This window comes from Mus pahari, chromosome 13 (genome assembly GCF_900095145.1).
Source record: "Mus pahari chromosome 13, PAHARI_EIJ_v1.1, whole genome shotgun sequence".
In the NCBI taxonomy this organism is placed as follows: domain Eukaryota; kingdom Metazoa; phylum Chordata; class Mammalia; order Rodentia; family Muridae; genus Mus; species Mus pahari.
Genome location: NC_034602.1, coordinates 31,552,705 through 31,566,149, shown reverse-complemented (window position 1 = coordinate 31,566,149; position 13,445 = coordinate 31,552,705). Strand labels below are relative to the sequence as shown.

General features: G+C 46.5%; 1 protein-coding gene across 2 annotated transcripts in view; it reads right to left on the bottom strand.

Annotated features, from left to right (window-relative positions):
- Positions 1-5,279: 5,279 nt before the first annotated feature.
- Lyar (Ly1 antibody reactive) overlaps positions 5,280-13,445 on the bottom strand; it is a 13,976-nt gene continuing 5,810 nt past the window's right edge. Inside the window, exons 3-9 of one of the 2 annotated variants that reach the window (XM_029545268.1) lie at positions 13,238-13,352; positions 11,373-11,480; positions 11,202-11,285; positions 8,331-8,760; positions 7,988-8,074; positions 6,203-6,288; positions 5,280-5,579 (exon numbers count right to left, since the gene is read on the bottom strand). In XM_029545268.1, the coding sequence (XP_029401128.1) occupies positions 5,445-5,579; positions 6,203-6,288; positions 7,988-8,074; positions 8,331-8,760; positions 11,202-11,285; positions 11,373-11,480; positions 13,238-13,352 (1,045 nt within the window). In that variant the 3' untranslated portion in view covers positions 5,280-5,444. Of the gene's footprint in view, positions 5,580-6,202; positions 6,289-7,987; positions 8,075-8,330; positions 8,761-11,201; positions 11,286-11,372; positions 11,481-13,237; positions 13,430-13,445 lie in introns of both variants that reach the window. The other variant, XM_029545267.1, reaches the window with a different exon arrangement.

Here is a 13,445-nt window from a genome sequence, read left to right as displayed (position 1 = left end):
CTCTCTCTCTCTCTCTCTCTCTCTCTCTTCTTTCTTTCTTTCTTCTTTCTTCCTCCCTCCCTCCCTCCCTCCCTCTTTCTCTCTCCCTTCCTTTCTTTCTCTCCCTTCCCCCTCTCTTTCTTTCTCTCTTTCTCATTTTCTCTTTTTCTCTTTCTCTTCCTTCCCTCCTTCCTTCCTTCTTTCCTTTCTCTCCTTCTTTCGAGACAGGGTCTGTCACTGGGCTGGAACTCAGAGATTTGCCTCTCTGCCTCCTCAGCACTGAGATCACAAGCTACATCACCAGGTTCAACTTTTGTTTTTCATTACCATGGAGATAGGGAGGGACTAGGAGTTGGGCACATCCTGGAAAGGCAAGACAGGTAGAGGAGACAGGAGCCATGATTAGGTCAGTAAAGAAGGCTAGCTTCTTCCTCATATCCTTGAGCAGAGACTGAGGCTCAGGACACATTTACACTAAAGTTATTGGCCTGTCAGCCTCTCTGTCTTTGTTCAAACTGATCAACTCTAATTTGAGGGATGAAGACCCCCCTCAAAAAATCTTAAAACCCTTAGCTTCAGCTTCCAACCCTTCCCCACTATCACTGCAGAGGGTCTTTCTCTGTGTGCTAGCTGTGTGCTAGCTGTGTGTGTGTGTGTGTGTGTGTGTGTGTGTGTGTGTGTGTGCACGCATGCGCGTGTGTACCTTCTCACCTCCAACACTTTCTTCACCAGCTGACTCTGAGATTTCTCCTGTTGCTACTACTTGTTGTGCTTGGTCATTCCATCACAGCAATAAAAACCCAACCAAGACAGCTACACATTACTCAAGAATGCAGTAGATGCGGAGGATGCGGCTCAGTGGAGGACACTTGTCTAGAATACAAAGGCCCTGGGTTTCATCCCTAGCATGTAAGAAAGAGCAGGGGCTGGGGGAGTCCCCGGAGCTCCACCAAACTAGTGCCATCTATCCATCCATCCATCCATCCATCCATCCATCCATCCATCCATCCATCCATCCATCCATCCTGACCTGCAGAACTGCGTCATAACACAAGTGACTTTCCCTGAGCTAGACTTGACCTTTCTCTCCCCTTCCTCAGGCCCTAGTACCTTGCCCACAGCTCTGCCCAGGGCAAGCAGTCTGGAATGCTACAGTTAGCCATGTGACTTAGGGCATTCTCAATGGCAAGAGGCTTCCCCAAAGGATACCCAAGGGCTCAGCACTAACATAAGCTCTAACATAGGATAGCAGGGGCTGGATCATGGTCAGTAGCTCTAAAATGGAGAAAGTGAGTATTCTCATACAGACCGAGTCTTTTGCCAAACTCCAAGGACTAACTGTACCACCAGTCCCTTGACATACATAATTCAGAAACCACTGCAAAATTAACACTTTCTACTCTTTCTAGTGGATGCAAAGTATAATATGCTCTTCTTGGTGCAGCAAGCACTTCAGTAGAAGGCTCACTCCAGGCACTTTTTAAAAGCAAATCAGAAAAAGAAGGGTTAAAGGCTTAAGCTTCAGGCCTGGTAATCACAAAGCCATGGGAGATGCCCAGAACTAGCCTTTCTTCTTACCTTACTGAAGGTAGTAATTCCTCTCCAGTTTCCTTCTGCAAGGGAAGGAGCCACAGTAGGTTCGGCATTGTCATGGCTGCACCCAGGTATAAGTCAGCAACATGTAATTATCTATGCTGGAGTCCATGTTCATCATGGACACAAAAGAGTATAAAGCCAGTGAGGAGGGTTGGCTTTAACCAAGGCACACTGTCCACCACCATCTCTATGGAAGTGAATCGAATACAACACCAGTCTTTTACAAGTCTCTTTATTAGGCTGTCCAAGTGTTTGCTTCTATATATATAATACTTGTTTGTGAGCAGGAAGGGCGGCTCAGTGCCTAAGAGTGCCTGCTGCCCTTCCCAACTGCCATGTTCAGTGCCTCACAACTGCCCATAACTCGGCTCCAGGATCGGATGCTCTCTTCTAGGCTCCGCAGGCACATGTTGTGCAATACCCACACACATACACATAATTAAAATCAATCAATCAATCAATTAATCAAAGCTTTAAAGAGATGGGGCTAGAGAAATTACTCGCTCAGTAGTTAGTAATACTGGCTGCTCTTCCAGAGGACCAAGGTTCAATTCCCAGCATCCTCTTGGCAGTTCACAACCATCTAGCTGTTAACTCCAGTTCCAGGGGATCTGTTGCCCTCTTCTGGTCTCTGTGGGCATTGCATGCAGGTATTGCACAGACACATGCATAGGAAAAGCACTCATACACATAAAATAATAAAATACATTTTAAAAAGAAGATATATAGTTGCTGAAGAGATGGCTCTGTGGTTAAGATCACTGGATGCTGCTACAGAGGACCTGAATTTGATTCCCAGTACCCACATTGGGCAGCTCACAGGCAGATCTGTCCTCCATGAGTTCTGCCCTCACTGCACATACCCAAACATACTCACAAATCTTTAAAAAAAAAAGTGTGTGTGTGTGTGTGTGTGTGTGTGTGTGTGTGTGTTTTGTGGTGCTAGAGAGATGGCTTAGCAGTTAAGAGCACTTGCTCTTCTAGAGGACCTGGGTTCAGACCCTGAACCATGTGGAAGTTCAGAGTTGTCTGTAATCCCAGGTCTAGGGCATCTGATGTCCTCTTATGGCTTTCCTGGGCCAAGCACACATGCATACATGCAAGCAAACACTCAAACATGTAAACATGAATCTTTTAAATAACAGTAAAAAGGCAAGCAGAATGCCTGAGGTTTGACCCCAGTGCCAAAAATGTTTAAAAATTGTCTTAACAATATATACATATATTAACATATACTATCTTGTCTAAATAGCTGTAACTATATCTTGAAAAAAAAAAACATATTCCTGGATGTCTATTTTGGCAAAGAGGCAATTGCAGGCTAGTGAAACTAGCAAAGGAAACCATTTAGGACCAGGCCAACTCAAAGTTTAGCTTTGAGAAAAATGAGATGCTCACCACACAATAGAGGAGCTTTACAACGGTATCAATAAAGTCCACAAATCTGCAAAGCTGCCGTTCATCTGGACAGTTAGGAGTTTGTTCATCCTGGAGGGTGAATGTAGATGGAGTGAGGGGCAGGGTTCTGGGAAAGCTGTTTCCTCTGAAGCTTCCACCAAGCCCGTTTAGCAATCTTGTGTAACTCTCAGCTTCCCCCATACACATGGCGGTCAACTGCTCATGTTCTGACTTCTGCACCAGCCCGAGCCTGAATATTGTAGTCTGGCCGTAGAGGTGAAGGCAGCTTGACCCTCAGCCATCTCCACTCACGTTTTTGAGCCTGTTTACCCCTAGAGTTCAAAATGTGCTCAATCCTGAAGAGGGCCCAGCATGGAATAGCCATACATCTTTATCTCCTGCGGGTGGATGAAGCCCATCCCCAAACCCTCTTAGAAAATTAATTTCCATCATGGAAAATTACGAGTATGCAGTTGACTGATTCCAGGAATATAAAAATCACGAGGCGGACTGGAGAAATGGCTCAGCAGTTACCAGCACTGGTTACTCCCACCCTTGGAAGGCAGAGGCAGGTGTATCTTTGAGTTCGAGGCCAGCCTGGTCTACAGATTGAGTTCCAAGAAAGCCAGGGATAGATATAGAGAAACCCTGTCTTAAAAACTAAACCAAACAAACAAAAAGAAAAATCCACTGGCTGTTCCTCCAGAGAACCCAGGTTTAAGTTCCATACATTTTGGCAATTCATAACCATCTCTGATTCTAGTTCTGGAAGATCCAAAATCCTCTAACCTTTACAGGAATCAGACATACATGTGGTACACAGACTTAACGCAACTTAATCCATACTCATAGGTCTTGGTCAGGTTAGGGGAGACCTGGTTGCCAGACCCTGCAGATGAGCCTGAGCATGGACAGCAGGGGGCAGCACTGAGTTTGACACTGAATTAAGGCCAGGAGGCTGGAGCCCTTAGAGGAAGGGGGCTTCAGCTTCTAAAGCCCCTGCAAGGTCAGGCAGGCAACTGCCATGCTGGGGACAGCTTCTGTGCAAGGACCAGGGGATGATGTATGGTAATGCCAGACCCCAGAGGTACCTGCATGGCCAGCCCTTCTCCACCAGCTGCAGTGACCAGCAGACACCCACCATGATGTCAACTGTCAGAATGACAGCAGCAGCCTTGTGGAGCTCCACACCCTCTAGGCCCTGGGATAGCTGTTCCACCTGTAAGTCCACTGGAACTTAGTTTAATATTGTCATATTCGAAAACTACCTTAAAGGCATCAGAGTGAAATGGACAGTTGATGAGATTGCACCTTGTCAAACACCGCAGTATTTGGACATTTTTTTTGAAATTCCCCTAGGGTTGCATTGCATAAATCCATCACAATGGGGTCCCCTTCTGCTCCTGGGGCACTTGAAGAGAACTGTCTCAGGATGACCTTAGCAGCCATAAGGTTTTTTTGTCCCTCATTAGGTATAGTCTGGGGCAGTCTCCACTTTACTCTTTGTTTTGCAGAATGTCTAAGGATTGATTCCCCCAGCTCAATAGCTGCCTTCAAAAGCAATGAAAAGTAGCCACCAAATGGGCTGTATGCCTAGCATGAGGTAATAACTTAGTACATTCCTTCCAACCCTAAAGGGATCTTTACATCTCAACTGTCCAGATGAGGCAGGTGAGGACCAAGCCAGGACATAGAGCCACTCAACTCATCCCCACACAGTAGTAGCACGTCCCTAACCACAAGCCCAGCAGCTAAGTGGTAGCCTAGTCACTCTGCCTGGCCCTCTCCCTTTCTGCCTGGCCACACAGTCTATCCTTCCAACACTCATTTTGGTCGCCATCTTGCTTTTATCCCAAGGATGAGTGAATAATGACCCTGGCCAAGGGATAATTCTTGCTGAAGGTAAGGGATTTGTGGGCAAAATGTCAACTGTCAGTACGAGGTGGCACAGGGTGTCGGAAGGGGTGACACGCAGACCAGACCAGCTTTCTTGTGCTTATAGTCACCCTTCTCTATGTCGTCCTGACAACCTGGCTGCATCTGCAACCTGTCACAGTAAGGCCTCCTCTACAGATTGTCACCTCTGCCTAAACAAGGATCACCACAGGGAAAATCCCAGTCACCACCACTCAGGGGACTGCACGGGATCTCCAGCAGGCAGCGTCTGGTTGGAGGCCTAAACAACACCCCCACCTTATCTAATGGAAATCCATTTTCATTTATCATTACAGTACTATGTAAAGTTTCCTGCAGTGTTTTCCTAAAGTACAAGAATTTGTTATCATAGATGCAGAATTCAGCAAGGATATATTTTATTTTTTCATAAAAGTTTTAACAAAAATATACTTTTCCCCTTAACTTAAAAAGCAGTTTCAGAAAGCAATCTTCAGGTTGTTATAATTCATTACACATTTTACAAATAGTAGAGGGAAGCAGCCAATAGGATGACAGAGTGTGAAGCAACAGAGCCCTTATTTCAGAAGNTTAACTCTGTCCTTCAACACCTTAAAGGTGGGATTCCTGCTGATCTTCCTGTTGAAGATGGCCAGGAGCTCCTCCTCTGACGTGTGATGATCGTTCATCACCGCATGGTACTGAGCTATAACCTTGACAAAAAGAAACAGATGTCAAGGGGATGAAGTACATGGAAAAAGGCCCAGATGTGGACCAACATTTCAAAATAAAAGACATTCAGATGCCAGACACACAAGTGAGCTCTGTAATGCTTATGAAGGTAAGCAGCTGCCTCAGTGTGTACACAACTGCATTCCACACAGAGCTACAGCATCACCAAGGAAAGGGCAGGCAAGATGGCTCAGTTGTGAAGGGACTTGCCTTGCAAGCCTCAAGACTCAAGTTCATTCCCTAGGGCTACAAGCTGTTCTCTGACCTCCACGTGTCCACGTGTACACACACACACACACACACACACACACACACACACACACACACACACACACACACCTGGAAAAAGCATCAGCAGAGGAGAGGAAAGCGCATGGAAAGGTCACTTCCATGTAGGCAATGTAGTCTTCACTCAGGTCCAGAGTCGGAAAGCCACCCAGCTCGGTAACAGGATGGGCTTGTCCCAGTTGCATGCCCCTAAGGGGCCATGTGAGCAGCTTTGGAAATCCCTCCCCCTCTCTCGAAGGTTAAACACCACATACATGAAAACCACCCCCTGCCCAGCTGTCCCATGCCTGCTTCTGTTGTAGGATACAGGATATACCTTTTTCTTTAACTTCTTGACTGATATCTCGTTGTCTGGAGCCTGTTTCAAAACAGCTTTAATGGTCCCCTTCCAGTTGAATTTACCTACAATACAAAGAATGATGCATAAGGCTGTTTGATTTGTCTTGTCATTCCAAAGGCAAAGAAAAAAATGTCTGCATAGTTTTTTGCTTCCTAGGAAATGACCCGACTTTCCCATGAACAAGATCCCAAGTCCTTCCCTAGCCCAGTAACAGGAGCTTCCAGACACCAAGGTCCTCCACAGTGCTGAGAGGACAGGAGAGCCTCATAAGCATCAGTTGGGACAGCCTCCTGGGACTTCCTTCACATCTACCTGGCAGCAGAAACACCCACTACCTCAGGTCTGGAGAGAAAGCCAGAAGTAGGCTGTGAGGCAAAGGCCTGCAATCCCTGCTACTTAGAGGTTCTGTGTATAAAGGAGGGTCAAGGCCAGCCCAGACAACCTTAGTGATGCTTCTGTCCCAAAATAATAAAAGGTTATGGATGAAGCTTAGTAAGATTGTTTAGCATAGGCAAGGCCCAGTTGAAGCCTTCCTGGGGAAGCGGGGGTGGGGTGGAAGTGGGGAGAGAGTGGCTGGGTGTAGTGGTGCACATCTTTAATTCCAGTACTCGGGAGGCAGAGGTAGGCAGATGGCAGAGTGCAAAGTCAGCCTGGTCTACAGAGCCCAGGACAGCCAGGGATACAGAGAAACCATGTCTTGAAAACAAAACAAAGCAAACAGGTATGTATAACACACAAATATGATACATAAGTCTCAAATCACAACAGTGAGAAAACAAACACCTCAAATCCAACCAGAAAATGGACAAAAGGCCAAGAAAAGAAACAATTTAATCTTTAACTGCCTTTGGTCTACAAAGTTGGAGAGAGGCTTCAAGAGATCTGACTGAGCTTGGGCAGTCACTGAGCCTACACCCATGGCTATAACTCCCATCTTGGCTTATTTCCACTGGCAGGATGAGAGAGTGGGAGTCCAGAGTGTGAACTGTCACTTTACAAAAGAACTTCCAGCTTCACGACACAGGAACTTTGTGAGAGGTGGTATTTAAGAGCAGTCAAGGCCTTGGATTCTGATCGCATACATATGGAAGGCTCAAGGGATTGGGAGGTGTCTATCGAGCTGCGTGTAAGGAGATACTAGGAAGAGACCCAGAAACAGAGAGGGGACATCTCTACAGGATAAGGATCAGACAAAACAGATAGATGGGGAAGGTGGGAAGGGGAGAAGCTTGGAAGACCTCACTGAATTCACTGCCAATTCCAAGGGCAACAAATGTATTGCTACGTCTGGATCTGGAGAGCCCTAAAGGCTGAGGCCCACTTGGTACCACTGACAAGTGTAGAAGCCTTGTAAGGTAGGACACGAGCAGATGTGGCCTTTAAGAGGCTGTGGGGCCTGAGCCTCTTCTCTTTTCCTTCCTGGCCTTTTGAATAGCAGAGCCCTACCACAGACCACAAATCAACAGGGCTTAGTGACCATAAGCCAAAACTAATTGATTTTATAGTTTGATCATCTCAGATATTTGCCACAGTAGTGAAACATTAGCCAACATCTCTATTTTCAATCAAGACCCTTCCATCCCCCCTTCCTTAAGAGAGGATTGAGGCCCTGTGGCACCAACATATAGGCCTGGAATACTGGATTAACTTCAACATTCTTTGATGGGCCTCAGATGGGCGTGACCCTGTAAGGCAGTGCCTGGCCTACCTCTGGCAAGGAGCACCCCTCCCTACCCACTTGGAGTCAACAGGCAGTGGTACCTTTCGATGGAGCCTCCTGGTCCCCAGGCTCTCCCTCTTCAGGCTGCCCAGGTAACTTCATCTTTTTTTTCTTGTAATCAGACTCAGCTGTTACAGAAGCAAAAGTGAGATTAGCTGCTAGCACTCCCAGAAGCCCAGCTCGGCATCAGCACCAGTTGTCCATCTCCCCCACCCCAGCACCTCACTCTGCAGGTTCTGATACCATGCTTGCTAATGAAGAGCAACAAAAGGCTGAGAAGTGAGGTCAGCTGGAGCCCCTAGAGCTTCTGCTCTTCCTACTTGGCCCACAACCTGAGGGCTAACACAGTCCCACCGAGAACCCAATGCGCAGGCTGGCACACACCTTCTGAGTGCTTTTGCCGTTTCCGTTTTCCTGCTGCTGTCTTGGTCTGCCCCTTGTCAGCATCCTCCCCAGGGCCCCCATTTCTGTCTGCTCCCTCTTCGGAAGCCTGGCCTCCCTGGGCTTTCTTCTTCTTCTCTGGTGGGCCGTTGGCCTCGGCGGCCTCCTCCCCACCAGCCTCNTGTCCGGCCTCCTGCCCNTTTTTGCGNTTCTTTGGCTTCTGGCCCTTCAGGTTTTCCTGGTGGTTTTCTAGCTTCAGCTCTTTCTTCTCTTTCTTCCTGTTTTTCTGCCGTTCCTCCTTCCTTTCTCTTTTATTCTTCTTTGCCTCGGTNTGCTCTTCTGTGGTGCCATTTGTTTTTGCAGATGGAACATTAGTGATTGGCATCTCTGCATGTGGCTTGGCTGTGTGGCTGGGTGGCTGCTGATCTTGCTCCTATGAAGTAAAAACAGGAATCATCTAAGTACCTCGTCTGGCCAGGCCTACTGTCCGCACTACACTCTTTATAACTATAATATCCAACAAAAATGAACACACACCCCTCGCCCCCTTCTGGAACTTGTATAAAAGGGTGGAATGAAGCCAGCCCATGATTTGGCTCACTGTCACCCTTTATCTGAATGAGGGAAGAACAGTCAGGTATGGGGCTAAGTCAGGGAGCTATGTGTCTGCAGTGCTGGGCTCAGGTCCAGGTCCAGGGGTAGAAGGAACTTGGGGGCTACTGCTTCAGCTGGAGAACAGTATGTGTGACCACTGTGTGTGGCTGAGTCACCTGTCAAGACAGAGCATGTGTAACCTCCATGCACAGTGACACACAGCTAACGAATCAGACGCAAAGAGAACAAGGTAGGGGCTGAGGTCTCAGCACTCCCTTAAAGGTGTGTCCTCAACATCCTCACTTCATCTGATCGGGACCCACTGGCTAAAAGATCCACACCTCCCAGTAGTGCCAGAGGCTAATGATCAGCCTTCAGTACGTGGGCCTTTGGAGGTGTTCAGTGCCCCAGCAGTAGGACATGAGCACTGAGTGCCAGAGCCTTCGACTTCCCTTCTACTAAGCTTATACCTGGTCTCCGACTCGTGTCCATGCAGCTCATGGCTGCAGGAGGAAGGCACACAGCAGCTCTCTAAGAGAGAGCTTGGCTCTTTCTACTTCCCTCCTCCATTCTCTGCTCCTGAGCCATACCTTGCCCGACCATTCCCCAGAGAACACCCCACCCCATCCTCTCTGCCCTCTGCCTTCTGCGCTTCTCAGACCTGGCCTTATGTAACCCCTCATCCGCTCTTGTCTGTTTCCACCATTCAGCTGCACCAGGTCAGGCACATCACCTGATGATGACCGCACCCATGGCCCCTGCTAACTCTGACAAGGGGAGAAGTTGGACATCAGAAATAAAAAAACCCGCACCCTGCCACAAGCACCCTACATCCCAAGCCAAGGCTTAACGGAGCCCGAGGACTTTTGTTCTGTAGATGGCCCCTGAGCAGAGGTACAGGGCCTGCCACTACCCACGTTTTATTTACGTCTTACTCACTGCAGCTATGTTCTGTCAGAGCACAGCAGAAGCTGATTGCTCCTTGTCCTCTATTTTTTTTAATGAGTTCATAAATTCAAAAGAACTAGGAAAAAACCAAAACCCTGCAGGTGAACTAAGCAATTTAAAATCTTTGAATTTTTTTGTGAAAATAGAAATAACCTTTTAAAATTATATAAATGTAAATTATATAATATACATATATAAAGTACGCATGTCAATTAAATGATAAATTGTTTTAAGATGTATTGTGGAGAGACAAATACAAGATATACCACAAAGGTAAGTTTCCTTCTGATTTCACTTTGCTACTCAGACTAACTTTTCTGTTTTGTGTGTGCATATCTACAGGTGCACTCAATCCTGTGTACATACACGGGAGTCAAAGGTCAACATCAGGTGTCTTCTTAGTTCCTTTCCACCTTATACTGAGACACAGTGAGACACAGAACCTAGAACTTTTTATTTAGGTTAACAAGTCCTTGGGATCCACTGGCCTCTGTTCCTCATTGCTGAGGCTACAGACAAGCACTGCCATGCCAAGCTTGTCTGGGACCCCAAACTCAGGTCCCTCATGTTGGTGTGACAAGTTCTAAAATCCCGACGACGGCAAGACTACTCAGAGCATCCTCCTTCTCAAATGGCTGAACCAAGTTCCCAAACAGGATGTAAGTGGATAGTTGTAGGTTAACAATGGAACCCAACAAATTGGGTCAAGAATGGCAAGTCAAGTCCTGTTCCTGCAGTCTACACCGCTCTCTAATTGCTTTTATCAACAGGAGGTTAACGGTTCAAATGTTCTTCCTGTAACAGAAGCAGACTCAGACTGACCAACTACAACACTACAACATGCAGGGAATCTGAGGCCCCCACTCTAGGCTGAAAGACCACTCAGGTATGATGTCCTCAGCCTGTTTAGATTTCTTTCATAGCACCAAGCCACTCCTAAGATACTTAAGGTCTGCAATAAACGAGGAATAAATAAAAAGTGTAATGTAGCCTGCATGTTTTAGATCAGGAAGCTGAGGCTCAGAGGCTAAATGATGTGGCCATGACCTAAGACACATAAAACACAACAGGGGCCAGAAACAGGTCAGGCAGCCATGGAATCCCGGACCACTCCCCCGCACTCAGGCTGACTGGTGTGCCAATCGTTCCACAAACACAGGTCCTACTGCCAAGCATGTAGGGTGAATGGCTGTCTCTGCACACCAGGCATTCCCAGATCATTCCTGCCATCAAGGAGAGAGCACAGCGCTTCCCTGGAAATGCCACCTGGATCCCCACACATGGCACCCCGTTCCTTATTCCCAGTTCTCTAACATAGTGGAGTAGACTCACACTGCTGGAGGCTTCGGAGAAGATGTCCCACACCTGCTCTAGAATGGAGTCGCTGTGCACTTTCAGGCTGTTTCTCATCCAGTTCTGTGGACACAAGACAAAGAGCCACTATTCCTCTGCAGGCCACAGATGGGTCACACCATGGTTTAGGAAAGTCATTTAAATCCATACCTGAAACTTTGCCTTTTTTCTGGGAACATTGTCAAAAGCACTGATTTGCTGCAAAAGTTCTCGCACCTTGGGGCTGACGTTGGGCTTCTTTATTAACTCATTAATTTTCTATTGAAGATAGAAGAAAATAAACACATGACAAAATGACATGAAGCCAAACTCAAGTTCTTGGTATGGCCAAAGGGTTCTCACATTTTAAACCAAGACTCTGTATTTACATCTATGCATAATGACAAACATTCTCCTATTCAGCACAGCACTGGAGTCCTGGCCAAAGTGGTTAAGCAAGAAAAGAAGCCAAAGCCTCCCTAACAGACACAACAAAATCAGGTCACACGTGCACAGGCAGTATTTGAGGACATGTGGTCTTGCATGTAGAAAGCGCTACAGGGCACAGCCAGTTAGAATTAACAACTCATTCAGCAGAGTTGCAGTACACACAATCACCTCTTAAAGAACAAGCTGCTTTTTTATACACCACCACCACCAAAAACAATTCAGACGTGAACATCAGGAGAATTCCATCTGCACCACAACATAAAGAACCATAACCATGGGGGGAGGGGTATAGGAAACTTTCGGGATAGCATTTGAAATGTAAATAAAGAAAATAATAATAATAAAAAAAAGAAGAAGAAAAAAAAAAAAGAACCATAACCAAAGCGGTCAACAGTTACAAGAATAAAGAAGGCACTCATGGACTGACAACATTTAGATGTCAACCTGAAAGCCCTGGTAAAGTCCAGCATATGTGTGCTATAATTCATGGAACCCTGACGGACTCCAGACAGCAAAACAATTTTGAAAAATGATAGTTTGTTTTTTTAAATTCAAAATTTACGACAAAGCTACAATAATCTAAAGAGTGTGATACTGCTATAAAGACCACTGGAAAAGAACAGAAAATGCAGGAATAAACCCCTGAGGGTATGGTCAAAGGGTTTTTTGATGAGGATGGCAAGAATAGTCTATGGGAGAACAGATCTGCCTTTCAACAAATGATGCCAGGAGTAGTGGATCCCCACAGGGAGATTGGATGCTTACCGTATGTTATACAAAAACAAACAAAAACAAAAAACAAAACAAAACAAAAAACCTCACAATAAATCAAGGACCTACATTTTAAAAAGTAAAACTATAAAACCTTGGCAGAAGAGGAGCCTTCTCATCTGGTAATGGTTTCTTACACATGGCAGACAAAAGAAAGCTCAGTGGGGAAGGGTCGGAGCACCTGCATCCTAGCTCAGCCACCTTCCCAGCACTACACACACCCTAAAGGTTTCAGCAGCTTCCCAAGAGGTACTCAACCGGGCGGGTGGCTCCTGCAAGTCCCTCATGAGGGCCATGCCAGCAGTACGCACCTTCAGAGAGAGCCACCACCCCAAGTTCACACTCACTCTGTGCCACTCAGTGGGGGACAGCTAATCTGATTTAAGGAGAATGCAGTCTACACAAAGGTGACATCTGCCCACCATCTTCCCTTGTTGCAAACCTGGGCTTGCTGCTTTTGTACATGTTTTCACTGGAAAATTCCTTAAATTTGTAAAAATGTTTACTTTGTTCAGCTGTGACAGGCTGACATGGCTAAGCTATAAGACCTCTACCACTGGGAGTGTACCTGTACACACTTTGATTTTGTTTTACAGCCAAAAGAAAGTTAGCAGGAACCCTCAAATATCTTGAAAGCAAACACAACCAGATATAAATGCAGCACAATTTTATCTTTCCCGATGTTCTGACACTTCTGCTGCACCCTAAGATGTGCTATCTCGGGGACTCGCCTGCACAGGTGACAGACACACTTCTGCTGAGCCCCCAGAAGGAAGCAGGCAGGGGCTGAGCAGTAGGATGGGAGAGATCCTTACCTGAATCCACGCCTGCTGTTTTGCATCACCTTTGTGTGTCTTGGCTTCATAGCCTTTGCCTCCGTACTTCTGACCTTCACTAATGCACTTCACATGGCTTTTGTAGTCGTCACCCCAGAAATCTTTCCCACAGTCAATGCAGGAAAGACATTCACAGTTTCTGCAAATAGACACGTGCTTTTCCACTTGTATTTTCTTCACGGATTCA